This window comes from Cornus florida, unplaced genomic scaffold (genome assembly GCF_030987335.1).
Source record: "Cornus florida cultivar Cherokee Brave unplaced genomic scaffold, ASM3098733v1 CherokeeBrave_3.0.0_Hap2_Chr09, whole genome shotgun sequence".
Taxonomy (NCBI): Eukaryota; Viridiplantae; Streptophyta; class Magnoliopsida; order Cornales; family Cornaceae; genus Cornus; species Cornus florida.
In genome coordinates, this window is record NW_026775579.1 from 63,669,451 (window position 1) to 63,687,459 (window position 18,009).

Genomic DNA, 18,009 nt, shown 5'->3' on the forward strand with positions numbered 1-18,009 from the left:
CCGGAAAAATGTTTAATGCACGGAAGAACTTTAAGATGTGACATATAAAAGTATTAGGGTTTACACCAACAGGCTAATAGTCTAGCGTTAGCAGATCCTTATTTCTCAAAAAAAGATCAACGGTTCAACCTTTCATGAAGACATGTGTACGTGAGTATTAACTGAAAAAAAATGAATTAAGGTTTACATTTTAACATTCCTTGTATTAGGGATGGTTGATGAAATCATCTCTAAATTCTAATATTAGTATAGAATTTAATTTATTTATGTTTTTCTATGATTTTCATTTTTTCTTGTGCTTATCCTTGTTATTGGGCAAAACTCTATAAAGTTTATTAAACATGTGTGACACATTAAAACAATCAAATCAGCTTAAAAAAAAAATACTATACCGAGTCCTTTATCTTTTTTCTCGATCTTTTCAATTGTGGCCTTATAATGCAATCACATTCTCTAATAACTTTATAATTTGATTCGTAAAAATTCTAATTGTTAGAGACGTGACATTAATAAAATTATATATATTTAAGAATCATTTGTAGACCCTACTAATATCGAATAAAAAAATGAAATTGTTCGTCAACCTTTTTTACTAGTTTGTTAGTGAAAATATGAAGGTACTTTCATAAGATCCATTTTTCTTTTATGTGTCACATTTGACCATATAATGTCATTCCCTATGGTTATAATTAGTGATCAACGGTAATATATATATATATATATATATATATATATATGTGGATTGAAATGGACCACAATTAAGCATGAGTAACTATGGTTTTTAATTAACTTAGGATGCTTTGTTCTAATTCAGACGTGCCTAAAAACAAAACCCTAAAGAGACTTTTTTGGACACAAATTTCTAACCCTTTTTCATCAAATTCCTTGAAAATTATCTTTTTTTTTTGGCCTCTCTTTGGAATGAACTCACCTTTTCATACATAGTGTCTCTCTCTCTCTTTGCAGTTTGATCACACACTCAAATATCCTCTTTGGACCAAAATATGAGCCCCATATGGATCATGTCAGGTGGGTGTTTGCTATTTTCAATGAATTCCTTCATTTTTCATTCTTGTGTGTGTGTGTGTGTGTGTGAGAGAGAGAGAGAGAGAGAGGCATGAGTGAGTGAGGCCCCTCAAACTTTTTAAAGTCTGGTCTAAAGGGAGAGTCTTATTACAGTGGTTTGAGATCCGAGCTCTCCAGAGTGTCATTGACACCCACTACATATTTTTTAGGCTCAATTCTTTTGTTTGTGTTATCTTCTTACTGTGCTCCAAGTCCAATGTTAGGTCAGATGTTAGCCAGATGACCATCTGTGTCTCTCTAACAGTATATATATATATATATATACACATATATACATATTATTTATTTTCCGAAATTTCATAGTTCGAGTTTTCGTAGGATCACTGGAGGCTTACCTGGTCGTTAATTTCAGGACTTTGTGAAATTAGTCGAGGTACGCGCAAATTAGTCCGAACACCCACAATTATCAAAATATATATATATGTGTGTGTGTATTTTCATACATATATACATAAAATGAGTGTAAGAAATGAAAATGTTGGTGAATGTGCCCTAATTAATACTAGAAAGGATAAAATTATAATTCATTACATTCGGGGGAGATGATTAGAGTAGCACAAATTAGAAATAAAATGAATTTTTTTCCCCATTAAGATAGTTTGAATATGTGAAAATAGACACGCACCGAAAAAAGTGAGTTGGGTTAGAAAAAGTGCCAAAGTTTACATTCAGATAAAAATAAGAAAAGAGAAAGACCAAAATTAGACTTAATAAAAAAAATTATGATAGCTGACTATTGACCTTAAATAAAGCATAACGGAAATATATAATTTGTGTAGTTGATCGCCACGCCGTTGATAAAAATGCTTGGCTGTGGATAACACACACACACACACCAAGTTAATAGAGAATAATGATATTTTTTTTTTTTTGTTTTTTTACCAGGAGGAAGAAACTTTCTACAGGCCAAATATGAAGATCGTTATATATGATTTAAGTGTTAAAAAAGTAATTATCAAAAAATATAATAATTATACCCAATTGTCACCAAACTTGATGCGGATAAATTTATGAGAATTTGCAAAATTTATAAAATCCTCATTTCAGGATACAAAAAATTTGACATTCAATATAAGTATATTGTAGAAGTGTGATAGTTTTGCCTGAGTGATAAAAGGGTCTGGTCTAAAGCATCTCCCACCCTATTGGTCTTAAGTTCGATTCATTCCTCCTCCAACCAACTACTAATCATTGCCACGATATATAAAAAAATAAAAAAGGTTAAATTATAAGATAGTAGGACAGAAACTCTATTATCATCAAGCAATTTTAACAAGTTTAATTAAAAAAAAAAAATTAAGTCGGTGTAGGTAGTGAAGACGGGCAATTGCCTTAAAAAAGTAGGTTAGAAAAAGTGCCAAAGTTTACGTTGAGATACTAATAGGGAAAAAGTTTACGTTGAGATACTAATAGAGAAAAAGAAAGACCAAAATTAGACTTAATAAAAAAATTTATGATATATGAATTAACTGAGACTATTGACCTTAAATAGAGCACAGAAATATATAATTTACGTGGCTGATCTCAGGCGGTGATAAAAATGCTTGGCTGTGGATAACACACACACACCAAGTTAATAGAGAATAATGATTTTTTTTTTTTTACCAGGAGGAAGAAACTTTCTACAGGCCAAGTATGAAGATTGCTATATATGATTTTAGTGTAAAAAAAGTAATTATTAAAAAATATAATAATTATATCCAATTGTCACCATATTTGGGTAAATTTATGAGAATTTGTAAAATTTATATAATCCTCATTTCAGAATACAAAAAAATTGACATTCAATATAAGTATATTGTAGAGATGTGACGGTGTTGCTTAAGTGATAAAAAGGTCAGACCTAAAGTGTCTCCCATCCTATCCTATTGGTCTTAAGTTTGATTTCTCCCTCCTCCAACTAACTACTAATCATTGCCACGATATATAAAAAAATAAAAAAAGGGGTTAAATTATAAGATAGTAGGACCAAAACTCTTTTATTATCAAGCAATTTCAACAAGTTTAATTAAAAAAAAACTAACTCGGTGTACGGCCACGGACCTAGTGAAGGCGGGCAATTGTCTTAAAATTGCTCCCCCTGTTGGTGTACGGGACTCTCGTCATTAAATTTATTAAAATTATTTACTTAAAAATAACATTAGCCAACTCTATCAACTTAACTTGATTACTTAATTATGGAGAAAAAAACTTAATAACTTAATTTGAGTTCCATAATTGAAAAAATGCTAGTGGGAGAGCTATAAATTTGCCATATTTATCATCTTTTGTTGATTCTAAGTGAAGAGAACATATTAAAAAAAAAAAAAATTATAAATTGCATGAAAGTGGTATAAAAATTCTGACTGACATTATTTTGTACTTAATTCTAACTTATAATAATTAATTTGTTAACAACTACTAATTTATGAGAGGATGAGCTATTAGTCATGACATGAACTTACACTTGCACGCGAGTCTCACCAATCTCAAGGGTATACTTTAATTAACCTATATATATATATATATATAAAATCAATATAGTCTTGTATCAATAGATAAACTCGAAAAGTATATTCTTCTTATTAATTAATGATTTATTTCTTATACATTAAACACACAAAGACCTTGAGATCACCACTTCACTAAATTAACATCTCTATTAATTATAGAAATTAATCAGAGAGTTCAATTACTTACAATCGATACAGAAACCATATGCAATACACACACATGCACATGTATTTATGAATTTAATGTTTGACTGAATTATTAGATAGTGCACGAGACAAAATCATATTATTTAAAATAAGTACCATATATATATATATACACACACACATATATTCTGATATAATTTGTCAACGGGTCAATTAAAAAAAAAAAAAACTTCAATACACCAACAATTGCAAATATAACAAAACGGAAAATATATAAAGGTTTTGAAAATTGCTAGTCTTACAACACAAGAATATTTATGTATATGATTTTGCCCAAAATTTACTAGTTATATATATATATAAATATATATATTGGATTGGCCAAAATTAGTTAGTCATTCTAAGACAGAAAAGTCTACAATATTGTATCAAAAAGTCAAATATGATGGAGTTGTAGTTTGCAGTCATATTTGAATTGTTTTTACTTTTTACCTTTGCTTTGGTCTATATTTTTGTATAAATTTTTCATTTTCATTTTCATTTTTCCTCCCTTTCTCTCATTCCCGCCAATTGCAACCATTTTGTTCAGGATCAGTCAACTATTGTTCAGAAAATATTTTTCTTGAACCTAAGCTTCTTTACTCCATTAATTTGCAATCTTTACATTCTTCGACTTTCAACTACATAAATATGATCTTTAGTTGTTATGAATTTAAATCCTCTTTAGTGTCTAGTGTTTTACGAAATTTTGTTGCACAAAAGGCGTCGTATCATTTACTTATCAAAACGATGTTATTTTGTACTTTAAAAATTTTAACCGGAACCTAAGAGATAGACTACATTCTTCTTGTAGCACTGAAAAATACAAAAATTGGGTCCTAATTTGATCGAAAAAAACGTTGTGTCTTGAGCACCCACGGGCTAGAAAGCCTTTATAATTTCAAGGTGTTCATTTCAACTGCTGCAACCCTATTCTTGATCAAAAACCTCCTAAAAGCCTTAGATGGTAAAGCTATGTGATAATAGTGTGAAGATTTTCAAAAAGTAATTAACCAAAATTTAGTGAATGGATTATTCTTGTTAGGAAAATCATCTTCTAGAAGTCAAATTTAACTTTAGGTTTTATTGGTTCTATATTACCCTAAACTTTAAGGTCACTTTGTCATTCTTTAATCATTGCTGAAATTTGAAAACTTATATACAATATCAACTTTTTGAGTATTACTCGGAGCGAATGTGCCGTGTTCGAATCCTTCATCCCCTAGTCATCGTACGAGTCCTCCTTCCTCTAATTTGTTAGAAAAAATTTAACGCGTTTGACTAAAACTTGTTAATTTTTCACTTTTTAATTCAAACTTTATAAGAGTTTCGTGAATTTACATCCTTAATCGTTTATTGAAAATGTAAACTCACTTAACTTTTGTGTTTTATTTATTTATTTATTATTATTATTATTTTTTTTGACAACTTAACTTATAATTTTGAAGAATGCCAAACCGTCCAAAATGTCTGCCATCCAGAACATCCGGCGTATCTTTAGTGTCCTTGTGTCTCCACCATAAGGTCAAGTGTGACACATTTATTTTTGCAATTAAATTAATCACCTCTTGGATCTACACACCCCACTAGAGACATTAAACTTGCAGTGTCATCTACCTTATAGTTTACCTTGTCATTGGTCATTACATTCTAACATACATATATATATGATATATATATGATATATCAGTGTGAGTTGGAAAAAAACACTTGTATCTTTAATGTGTTTTTGTTATGCTTTGGGGTTTGGGATGGTAGAGGAATGGGACCACAGGCTTGGAAAAGATGGGGAAAAAGAAGTTGCACTGTTCAAGTTTTAGGGACTCTTGTCCTTATTGGCCATGGTGAATCTCCATGAAATATATATTAGTCAAATGGCCTCCGTCTTTCTCTCTCTCACTATAAAGATGTTACACAAGTTGGAATTATATATATATATATATATATTAACTGAACAATGTGTAACAAGAGTTTGAATCTTTAGTCCAACTATTCACACAATAGGGTTTGGTACACCAAAGTTTGGCATAGGTAAAGTTTCTATAATATCCTTAACGATTGCACTCTACTCTACTCCACCATAAATTAGAATAGGGTTTGAATTGTTTAATCAGAAAACTTGCTACCAAACCAAAAAAGTGAGTTACACAATGAAAGAATTGACAGCACTGAATCCGCCCCTTGAATTTAGAATTGAAAATTTTTTAATTTAAAATTTAAATTGAATTTTTTCTAATTCTAAATTAAATGTATCAATTCGATGCTCCCAAATATAACACACAATATAACACACATTTCAGCTGAATTATACATTTAAGCCAATGATTTCAACATCAAATATAGTCCTTTCCTGGAGAGTTTGTTGAAATTATATTACGTTCTCTCTTTCTCTGTGTACACGTATAAAAGAATGAAAGTTTGCCAATTTGTAATTCCCAAATATAGCACAAGGGTATTTAAGCTGGACTATACATTTAGGCTAATGATCTATGCATTAAGAGTAGTCACTTCCTCAATGATTCGGATTATATTATCTCTTTCCCTATGTGTTTGTATGAAAGGTTAGCTGTCATACTGTCATACTTCTATATCTTACAAGATGTTGGAGTGAAATTTTAGACATCGTATAAAATAATAATCAATAAATAATTATCATATGTCTAGTAGATGGTACGGACCCAAATATGGATTCAGCCCCCAATCCTGGAGAGTCCTATCCGAGATACTGAATCAAGAATTGAACCCCCTTTGATCGTTTATAATAGGTTAAGTGCTTGCCTTCCAACTCAAAAGATTAAACTATTAAGTGAAATTGCTTATTGTAACAAAAGTCATTTGTCCTACATTGAATCTAAATGAGAAAGTGATTGGATATAAATGAATGGGTATGAAACACTACTAAACAACTTGAACTTTTGGGTAAATGAACAAACACCCACCCATTACAATTGGAATTAGAATTACACCCAGTCTTTGATCTGATGTCACGCCAAACGCTCAGCCCGAAGGGCGTCCGGGTTTATAGCCTGAGTAGGCAGGGTGGCCGAGCCGCAATGAAGGTGTTGCGAGTTTGGATGTCCACATCGGATCTAGATGAGAAATGTGATTAAATATAAATGTGAAAGTATTTAGCACTACCCATTACATCTCCCAACCCAAGACCCTCTACAATGGTGGGACCCTCTACAATGGTGGGACAAGTCTAACACTAGCCTTGATGTTTGACCCATCGAAATACAAAGCCAAATTCATGGGTTCATGATGTAGAACAGAGTTTTGATGATTTTGAAACGGCCAAAGGTCAAAAAATGAACTGAATCTTTCACATCTTACACATTTGGTAGTGTTATTGTACCCAGTGATCTTACCACCAAAGGGTTTTGAATGTCCAACCTCTCCGTATTGAGTACTAATGAAGTTTCCTGAATATGCAAAGATCAAACAGGTTACTTGAGGCCCTGATGTTGAAATTGCTGTGATTCATATTTTTCACTGCTATTCTGAATCAAGTTCAGACTAACCCCTGCAAAGAAATCAAGTTAATACTTGTACATACTGTTAACACACACACCAATACTAATGAAATTGCCATGAAGTTCACAACTACTGATATGACAAATAAACAAGATCACATACCATAAAACCATCTGGTAAATTATAGGATACCAGGTGCCCTTAAATTAATCAATCTCAACCTGTTTACCCAAGTATGAGTTATGGTGTCATTACGAAAATCTTACATTCTAACCATGTTCAAAAAACCCCTCAACGAGGGCGTAACACCTGACCTACAATATTACCTGTAGCATCATCTTAGTGCTCATAAAAAGAATGTATAACAGACAGACAGGTATTAGTCCATCAGGGAACCAGATTGTGACCCAAAAAACAGGCAGCTACGCGTAGAAGCTGATGCAACTAGTTACCATTGCAGGGGTAACTTAAAAAAAAAAACATATTTGCGCGCACACGCACACGCACGCACATAGACCGAATTGATATCTTCTATCCTGGACTGAAATGGATTTAACACTCAGAAAATACTACTACAGCACATCAAATCTCAACCTTTTCTCAATTTTTTTTGTGTAACATTGATTTTCTTTTTTCAGGGGACAAAAAAAAAAAAACACACAAACACACATCACTTGCTATAATCCAGATGAAGTGTTGCAGCAGATATAGCGCATAGTACTGCCACCATAACATTCCAAATCACTACAAAATCCTAAAATTGGCTTACTCGAGTACGAGTTATCATGTCAAGGGCTGATGCCCCCATTTCACAATCAACACACAATTAGTAAGGAACAAATGACATTCAAAGCCCACCTCCTCCAGGAGAAGACAATGATTGGTCAGCTAATATGATGTCACGGCTCATCCAACTGATCCTGCATGAAATACAACATAAACTGAAGTCAAACTTTGTAGCAACCTGGTTCATCGCCATTTATAAGCAACATGAGTGTGCGCTCAAACTGTGTGTGTGAGAGAGAGAGAGAGAGTGTGAGAGAGAGTTGCACCGACCTGTGCGTCTGAGGTCCAAAGAGTGAGATTGTCCCTTAGGAGTTGCATGATGAGAGTGCTATCCTTGTATGACTCTTCACCCAAAGTGTCGAGCTCAGCTATGGCTTCCTCAAATGCCTGTCCATATAAATCAGTAGAAATTCAATATGCAGTTATGGAAATCAAAACTAAAAGTAACATCAGCCTCGAGTATAATTTTATAGCAGCAAAAGATCCACAAGCAGGGATGGACAAATGCTAACTTCAAATGGTCACTTAGCTTCAGCCTAAAATAGGAAAAACGAAGCAGTCCCCACAATTTATACCTACCATACAATGAGACCACCACTCGGATGGTCTTCATTCTAACCTAACATGAAGCATGTGTGGAAGTAGCACTTCTTCTACAACACATCTTATTAACCAATAAGTAATTTTCAGTAACCATGGTTATTTCAAAATTCAGTGACTCGTGTACAAAATTCTAGTAATCAGGTAACTAGAATAAATAATTAAGCAACACATTTCCAAATAAGAGGTTTTTCCTTTGCTCTACCAAAATATAGCAGTGTAATGGGTGGGGTTGGTGGTAGAAGGTGGAATGTGTACGATGAAAATAAACATGAGCAAAGTTTCTTTAAGCTTAACCTTTAAAGTTTTAGTTACCTCTATTTTGTTTGGATCACTGTACCATACAAAAAAAACCTGTGATCTACATCCCATATATCAAAGGGGAAATTCCAAGATGAAGCAACTCAGTTACAAGTTAAGCAAGTTCTGAATTAGCTAGTTAACCAATTGCACAATAAACAACTCTCATCAAAACCTAGAACAGGATTGAGTGGAAGAGAACCATCATTCAACACCATGCACATAGTTTAAGTTACGCTTTCAACCAAACCATCGAGTGAACTCCCATAGACAATATCCATCTAGATGCTCCAAGAGAGTAATCTGATAGTAATTCGTTATCCTATACATATATGAGCATGAGCTGCATGACTAGCATAGAGAAGCTTAACATTAAAAGAGATTGTAGTAGTTTACTAGCTGACACTATTCGATCCGGGAGAGGAGGAGATGTCGAGCATGAGCTGCATGACTAGCATAGAGAAGCTTAACATTAAAAGAGATTGTAGTAGTTTACTAGCCGACACTATTCGATCCGGGAGAGGAGGAGATGTTGAGGACTGGAGATGTGGAGAGTTAATGAGTGAAAGGGAGGAGGTCAAGTGCAATCTAGTTTACAAATTTGTTTCGGTCCCTTTTTTTTTTTTTTTGATAAGTAAGATTTTATTAAAAACGCTCAAAAAGGGGAGCGAAGCCCAAAGAAACAAAAGGAACAAATTTGTTTCGGTCCCTAGTTTTACCCTTATATATGCAGAATGTAAACCATATTCTATATGACAAAATGCAGTATTCAAAGTACTAAAACTTATAAAACAAATGCCGCGGAGTTGCCCCATGAATCATAACTCAATGCCAAAACTCCTAAAATGAAACTCGATTTATGTCTTTCCACTTGGCATAGCAGAGAGAGGGGGGGAGGGAGGGAGATCACAGAAGCCAGAGATGAACCTGGCATAGCGTGCGCGCGCACAGAGAGAGAGAGAGAGAGAGAGAGAGAGAGAGAGAGAGAGAAATCACAGAAGCCAGATATGAGCTTCAGAATGGATTTTCCAGATCACAAGTTCTGATCCTACAGCCTTTAAATTTGGGGTGGGGGGAGGAGGTAAAAGACTGAACTGATTTTTTGGATCCATTGTATCATGAAAAATTCCATAGAATATGAAAAAGAAATTCACCTCAATCTGTTTGAACTTACTTTTTGGATCCATCATATCATGAAAATTTCCATATGAATGTGAAAACCAGATTGAGGTAAAAGAATGAACTGACATTTTGGATCCATCATATCATGAAAAATTCCATATGAATGTGAACAACATATTCTCGTCAATCTGTTAGATTATTACTACATTGAAACTTATCACAAAATAAAAAAAGAAGATTATTATTACATTGAACTCCCACCTAAAAACCTGAATATTTAATTATCACAGAGTATGAAATTGGTCCTCCATTAAAACATGGAGATAATTGGTAATTTTATTAGGTTCAAGAAACTTCAACATGAAACAAATAAGAACCAAGGCCATACAACTCTCAAACCACTTCCATTCCAACAAATTAAAATACAGGCTGCTTATCCAAGAAGTGATCCCAATATACACAAAGTAGTCAATGGACAAGTGTCATGCCTAAAGCAAGTACAAACTGATACTGTAAGATTATACTCTTACTAATCCCATTAAAGCATAGTACAATGATAATTCATTAACTAATTTCAAACATCGTCTATATCTTTTTACTGTTATTTAATGCTCAATGACAAGAAAATTAAAGACCAACTTATATAACAAGTATTCACATATGAATGTAAAAGTAACAATAGAAATGGGGACGAAGCATACTTGTTTTGCCATACTGCAAGCTTTGTCAGATGAATTGAGAATCTCGTAGTAGAACACTGAGAAATTCAGCGCTAGCCCCAACCTTATTGGATGCGTTGGAGCCAAATCAGCCAGTGCAATATCCTACAACGAGAACACCAGCAACTAAACAAAATTAAAACTTAACTCAAATCAGAATATTCCACAGCCTGAATTTGTAATATGCAACACTCACTAACTCAAAACCCAAACAATTGAACCTATTCCTCACTAAAAAACTTATGAACAGCTGCTTAACTCTCACCCTAGGTTTTACAATCGCAGCACGCATTCAAAACTCTAAAAAACTCATATATACAACTAACTTGTCCATATGTGCATATGTGTGTAGTTACAGCACTAAATTCATAATTAACAACACAGTTTTAAATATCAAATATCATATTACAACTACCTAAGCTGTATACTTATGTAAATAAAATCAACTTAATCCTAGCTATAGCATTTATCTCTCTCTCTCTCTCTTTAATTCTTGCCTTTAATTTGGTTTTTGCAACATACATTCAAACCCTCAAACTCAAAAATTTGTGTCTAATTGTAGCACTAATCACAATTATAATTCTAAAACTAAACTCAACTTTACAGGTAACTCTTGCCCACTCAAAAAACGCCAAATACTAAATAGAGCTATTGTGTATATTGTTCAACTCTCGCCTTAAGCTCGTAATTTGTAACACATATTCAAAACCCTAAAAACTCAGCTATACAACTAACTTGCCCGTATGTGTGTATAATTGTAGCACTAAATTCACAAATAACAACAAAATCAAAACCCTAGAATATCAAATTATAACTACGTTAGCTTTTTACATACTCCGTATTTATTAGATGTATGCACGAATCTTGACCTAAATTCACAAATCACAACGAATACACATTTAAAAAACCGTGAAAACTACCTGAGCATCCTTGTAAGCATTCATCGTGTCCTCCGCAGCCTCCTTGCGCTCGTCTCCGACCTTGAACTCAGCTAGATACCTGTGGTAATCGCCCTTCATCTTCAGATAAAACACCTTGGACTCACTTGTCATAGCGGAAGGCACGAGGTTGGAGTCCAGGAGCTTGAGAATACCAGCGCAGACATCGGAGAGCTCGTTCTCGACCTTGGATCTGTAGTCCTTGACGAGCATGACATGGTCTTCGTTCTTGCGAGACTCCTCCTTCTGCTCGATGGAGGAGACGATGCGCCAGGCAGCTCGGAGCGATCCGATGACGTTCTTGTAGGCGACGGAGAGGAGGTTACGCTCCTCGACGGTGAGCTCGGCGGCCGGAGTGGAGCCGACGACGAGCTTCTCCATGAACTGGACCATCTCTTCATACCGCTCGGCCTGCTCGGCAAGCTTGGCCAAGTACACGTACTGGTCTCTGGTTAGGTTATCTGGGATTGCCACCGTCGCCGCCATTGGAAATGAGTTTTTGCAGAGAGTAGAGAGAGAAAGTTGAAATCTAGAGAGAGAGACGCGGAAAGAAATGTAGAAGACGGGGCTTTTTTTGGTTTTTTCTTCGGTTGTACTCCGTATTTTTCTATTTTGGAATGGGAAATTTTACTGACTGTGACGCATCTGTATGGTAACTTGGGAAGAGATTGATGCGACGTCGTTGCAAGAGAAAGTTGAATTCGCCCGCCTTTATTAAGAATTTAGAGGATCATTTGGACAAAATAATTAGAGATTATGTTAAGGTTTATGAATATTTTTCATTTTATTTTAAAAAATTAAATTTATAATTAAAATTTCTGCTTAATAGTTTTGGTATGAAGTTCAAGTTTAAACCCTCGTAAGTCTATATATATTTTTTAATATATTTTTTTAGCATTAACAATATTCCATTGTATTCGTCCCTGTTAGAGGACCAACACCATCACCACCATCAACGTTCAACCTTGAGCGACTGTAAAGATGAAGAGAAATGGATCTGCTATTGCTTCTTGGGTATGGAGAAGGTTATTTCCTCACAATTGCCTCTCAAAAGGTACTTGTCTTCCTACCGCTACTACTACTGTTCATTATACAGTTTCATTTCACTCTCATTCTGCTACTTCAGATCGTAAATCACTAACCCAGAAACCTAGAATTGGGTTTTACAATATTAATAATCTCCAAGACACTCTCAATTCATTCAATCGAATGCTCAAAACGCGACCTTTGCCTTCTGTTATTGAATTTACTCAGCTTCTAGGGTTTATTACCAGAATGAAACATTACTCTACTGTTGTTTCTCTCTACAAACAAATGCTTGTTTTGGGTATCCCAGTTAATGATTACACCATGAACATCGTAATAAACTGTTATTGCCACCTCAATCGAGTCGATTTTGGATTTGCTACCTTAGGCGACCAACTTAAACGTGGTTGTTGTGCACCTGATGTAACTACATTCAACACCCTGATAAAAGGGCTTTTCTTAGAACATAAAATTGCCCAGGCAATGGGGTTATTCAACAAGCTGTTGAGGGAGAATGAGATTGAGCCTGATGAAATTATGTATGGAACAGTGATAAATGGTCTTTGCAAAGCAGGGAATACTAGCATGGCCATTGGGCTACTTAGGGCTATCGAGAAAACAAGGGCTAACTTAGCAATGTATAACACCATAATTGATAGTCTCTGCAAGGACAGAATTGTAGATGATGCTTTGGTCTTTTTCTCCGAAATGATTGAGAAAGGTATGTTGCCTGATGTTATCACATACAATTCTTTGATTCACGGACTTTGCAATTTTGGTCGATGGAAAGAGGTTAAAAGACTACTGAATGAGATGGTGGATCTGAAAATTTTTCCAAATGTATGTACCTTCAATATTTTGGTAGATGCACTTTGCAAAGAAGGGATGGTTAGAGATGCAGAGAGTATAATTAAAATCATGATTCAAAGAGGGGAGGATCCTAATGTAGTCACTTATAATGCTTTAATCGATGGATATTGTTTGCAAGGCCAGATGGATGAAGCAATGAAAGCTTTCAATTCCATGGAGGACAGGGGAATTGAGCCTAACACTATCACCTGTAACACTTTAATCAATGGATATTGCATGCAGATGAAGATTGATGAGGCCATGTATCTCTTGCGTGAAATGCCTTGTAAAGGATTGGAACCCACAATTGTCACTTACACAACTATGCTGCAGGGGTTGTTCCGAAATGGTAGATGTGCTGTAGCGAGAAAGCTTCTGAATGAGATGCAAGCTAGGGGCCAAATTCCAGATACTCACACGTACTGTGTCCTGTTGGATGGCCTGTGCAAAAACGGGCACGTTTCTGAAGCGTTGTCAATATTTCACACGATGGAAAGAAATGGATTAAATTCTCATATTTCTATTTACAACATCCTCATTGATGGACTTTGCAAGAATGGACAGTTTGACGTTGCATGGGATCTTTTTGATAAACTTTCCTTCAAAGACATGCAGCCTAACGTTAAGACATATACTATACTGATAAAAGGACTTTGTGTAGAAGGACTACTCGAGAAAGCTGAAGAGCTGCTCAGGAAAATGGAAGATACTGGTTGCTTTCCTAATAGTGTCACTTACAACACTATTGTCCAAGGATGTATGAGAAGGGAAAAGTGTGACAAGGCAGTGGCATTTCTAGAGGAAATGATCAAGAGGGGCTTTTCACCAGATGCGTCTACGTTTTATGTGTTACTACATCCATTATACACTACAGGTCAAGACCCTGCACTCCTCAAAATGATTCAGAAGTTCATGCCAAAGGAAAACATGAATATCCAAGCCTAAGTGCTATAATGTGTGTCTGCACTTCTCATGATGAATGTTGCTGCTGGTGATTATTTGTTAGAATCATTGGATATATTCCACAATCCGTTTGTAGAAGCATTACTATTGAGAGAATATCTTCTGGGAAATTGGTAGATAGTTTTCAGACATAGTTTTTGTGTAGAATCTGATCATTTGACTGCAATCGCTAAAGGGATTGAATCACCAAAATAAGAGTGCTCGAATGATTTCTAGCATTTATTTTCAGTTCGTCTAATATGAAGGTGGAAAACTTTTATGCCTGTTCCGTTGCTAAGAAGACGCAAAGAAATGCAACATATAAGTGGAGCACTTTTTAATTCAAAAACATTGCAGGGATGAATGGGTAATTTGTTATCTTCTTTCATGATGATACTATTTAAATGCTTACTTCTATTATTTACTTGTTTTATAAAATAAAATTGCTTCTCCTTTCCCTTAGTGATACTGTATAAACAATTTTTTTTTTTGGGAAAGTTTCAACTTGGTCCTTTCAATCTCTCATATCATGCCTGTAAAATATTATCCTCACTTGGCCAAATTTATATTTGACTTCTTGAGTCTTTACATCATGATTCACGAACCATGATACAGTTCAGATTATTGTCACGGGGGTCATTACAATTTTGACAAAAGTTAATGAATTGAATAAATCCACTTTTTTTTTTTTTTTTTGATAATAATAATAAAAAATAAATAGGATATGAGTATCGTTCAGTATTTATTTTAGTCCGACATTATAGTTCTATTTGGCATTTTGTTAGTTTAAGATCTTGTGAATTCAAAGTTAGTGTTTTTGCTTAAATATTTACGGTGTATTCACTAATCACTAATGTTTCCACTAATTCTTACCTTTTTCTTGAACTGGGGCTTAGCAGGTTGGTTCAAACTTCGGAGGGATTCATTTGCAAGACAAACCGCGCTGCTACTACTGATGTTGATATGCAATTAATGGTTTTCTTTAGCCAAAATTAGTCAGACAACTTGTTGAATATCTTGGTTGCGAAAAGTATGACCTTCGGGACTAATTCCGTATTCGGTTGCTTGTTTTGATCCTTTTTGTTTCCATAGCAATTTTATATTTTACTTGTGACAATAGTTTCAACTATGAGTTCTAAGGCATTTAATTTATGAATCAATATAATACTTGGAATTGATGGAGACTGCATTCTTTCATTGAGTGCTGGCATAGTGCGGTGAACTGTGAGATTGATGTTGAAGTTAATGCATCTAGGGTTTTTTTAAGCTTTTGGTTTTCTTGATTTTAGCTGAAGTTGAGGAAATAACTCCTTATATTATTTATTTTATTATATTTTCTCTGTTCTCCTTATAGATGAGGAAAATGGCTATTCTCCCTGCCGTGTTTGATATATGTTATACTAGGAAAATCAACTCTAATGTTTTTGTGGTATTCACTGTCATATATTTATTTACTTTTCACTTTGGCATGTCAATTTTAAGTTGATGCTCCAATTGTCTGCCTTTTATTAGGAGGCCATTTGGGATTGGGGAAGTTAAAAGAAAGAAATGTTATAAATTTATTTCTGAAAATGATTATATATTTAGTGCTAAAAATGAGAAGAGAAAGGAAGGAAATGGAGGGAAAAGGAAGAGAATGTTTCTTTTACAAATACTGATGTATCATTCATTTCAGTTTAGCCAGTCTCAAGCTTAGTAGGATTGCTGACTAGTTGTGTGGTTGGGTTACAGAATGGACTTAGGGTTGAGTTCTGTAATATGTATTATGTATATGTGGTGAAAAAGGATTTCCTAGAAAATACTCATGTCAATGAGCTATTGAGAGAATTCATCAGCAAGGTGCAACCAGTTTGACTATTCTATATATGTGTATGAGCCACGAGCACACATGGAAGAAACTCGAAAATGAGCTTTTAGTTTATTTGAGTTCAACTGATGTGAGCCTCAACAACGAGCCTTGAGCTAAGGTCAGGTGACTCCTAGTGCTTCCCTCCACATAAAAGACCCTTCGCTAGGTTACTTAATTAGCAGTGAGATCCTTCGGTAGCTTATAGCTTGATTGGCGCAGGGGAAGAAAGTAATGCGTATAGTCCTTTAGACCAATAAGCAACCATGGACGATATTGCAAAAAGATGCAATAGCAGTGCAAACAATACCTAGTTCATAATATATTTTTTTTCAAATCGCGCAGGAATGGTCACTAAAGAACTGAACAAGGATGGTGTAGCAAAGGTCCCTTTGGATTGAGAATCAATGCTTGATCTCATTGCCCCAAGAATAGGTTAAGTAAGACTGTTAAACAGATTTGAACTAAGCCAAAACACTGTCGGATAACAGTGTGATAAAGGTCTTGGAGTACTGGAGTTTGAGAATACTAGGTTAAGCTTAAGCAAACCAGAAGCTAGAATAAATTTTAACCCACTTGAGTTTGAGCAGTGTAACTCACTTTGGAAGTCCTTGGTCTTGTAATTTAAGTGAAATTTGCTAGTTTTTTTTTTTTTTTTTTTCTCTCTCCCTCTGAGACATACTGTGGAGCACCTATCCCACATTCCCACCCCCAATTCCCTTCTCCATCCACTTGGTTCCATATCAGCTGAAACAACTCATTTTCCATTCGGAGGTGGAAGTTCATTCCACTTGTTTCCTCTAAGGATTGCCATTCCTTCGTAAATTGGGCTTCCCAATCCTCTGTTCTGAACAAAGTTTGCGACTTTATCAGAGCTACGATTCTTTTTATGAATCTGAAGGACTCTGCTGCTGCAATAAGAGCTTGGATTGAATGGGACATTCCGTCTTTTGTCAGATAAGTTCTTGGCATTTATATATATGGACGCGTGTTAACCATAAAACAATAATCACTGAGAGTGTGTGCAAAGCGGATAAAATCTAGTCTCAGTTACAGCTAACTTTAATGCATTCAATAAACCCCATACTATTTTTAAAAGTAAAATATGCTTGGTTTTTAACTTTCAATGACGGGTAACTAAGTTATAAAAATGTTAATTTCACAACATTAGCGCAAAGATCCCACACAATAGCACATGACAATTACAAAATCCAAAAGAATAAATAAATAAAGAGGATTGAAAAAAAAAATTTAAATAGAAATAAAATATAGAGCCAATGTTAGTATTTACAAAATCATTGGCCGTATGTATTAATGTTGCTTGGAGAGAAATTAATCCATTTTTATAATTTCCTATTCTAACAGGAACTTTCTTTTTATAATTTCCTATTCTCATAAGAACTTCCCTGTACCTTCACACACAGACATATATATATAAATATATATTCACAATTCAAGACAACAAGAAAGCAAGAAAACTAGAGCGATCGGCTTTATCCCCCCTCTGGCGCAGCAGAAACACATCCACCATTCCTATCCCCCTTCCTTTCGTCGATCTGATCTGCGGAGCCTCCTTCCCCTCATAGATTCTCATATCCCCTAGTCACATTCCTGAAATTAGTAATATTGATTGAAGCCTAGAC

General features: G+C 34.6%; 2 protein-coding genes across 2 annotated transcripts; one reads left to right on the top strand and one right to left on the bottom strand.

Moving 5' to 3' along the window:
* Nucleotides 1–7,820: 7,820 nt before the first annotated feature.
* LOC132274118 (14-3-3 protein 10) lies at nucleotides 7,821–12,292 on the bottom strand. The gene is made up of 4 exons (XM_059775289.1): nucleotides 11,686–12,292; nucleotides 10,748–10,870; nucleotides 8,295–8,411; nucleotides 7,821–8,158 (listed from the first exon to the last, which is right to left on the bottom strand). Exons 1-4 carry the CDS (start codon nucleotides 12,187–12,189, stop codon nucleotides 8,138–8,140), a joined length of 765 nt encoding a protein of 254 aa, XP_059631272.1. The 5' UTR covers nucleotides 12,190–12,292; the 3' UTR covers nucleotides 7,821–8,137.
* A 272-nt stretch (nucleotides 12,293–12,564) lies between these two features.
* Nucleotides 12,565–15,702, top strand: LOC132274117 (pentatricopeptide repeat-containing protein At1g63330-like). The gene is made up of 2 exons (XM_059775288.1): nucleotides 12,565–14,887; nucleotides 15,420–15,702. Exon 1 carries the CDS (start codon nucleotides 12,685–12,687, stop codon nucleotides 14,521–14,523), a length of 1,839 nt encoding a protein of 612 aa, XP_059631271.1. The 5' UTR covers nucleotides 12,565–12,684; the 3' UTR covers nucleotides 14,524–14,887; nucleotides 15,420–15,702.
* Nucleotides 15,703–18,009: the final 2,307 nt, after the last annotated feature.

Excerpts from the sequence above, each read along its gene's own strand:
- LOC132274118 (XM_059775289.1), bottom strand. The coding sequence starts at position 12,189 with ATGGCGGCGACGGTGGCAATCCCAGATAACCTAACCAGAGACCAGTAC. Across the intron at positions 10,871-11,685 it reads ATGCTTACAAGGATGCTCAG|GATATTGCACTGGCTGATTT; the intron begins GTAGTTTTCACG and ends TTCTCGTTGTAG. Across the intron at positions 8,412-10,747 it reads CTTGCAGTATGGCAAAACAA|GCATTTGAGGAAGCCATAGC; the intron begins GTATGCTTCGTC and ends TTATATGGACAG.
- LOC132274117 (XM_059775288.1), top strand. The coding sequence starts at position 12,685 with ATGAAGAGAAATGGATCTGCTATTGCTTCTTGGGTATGGAGAAGGTTA.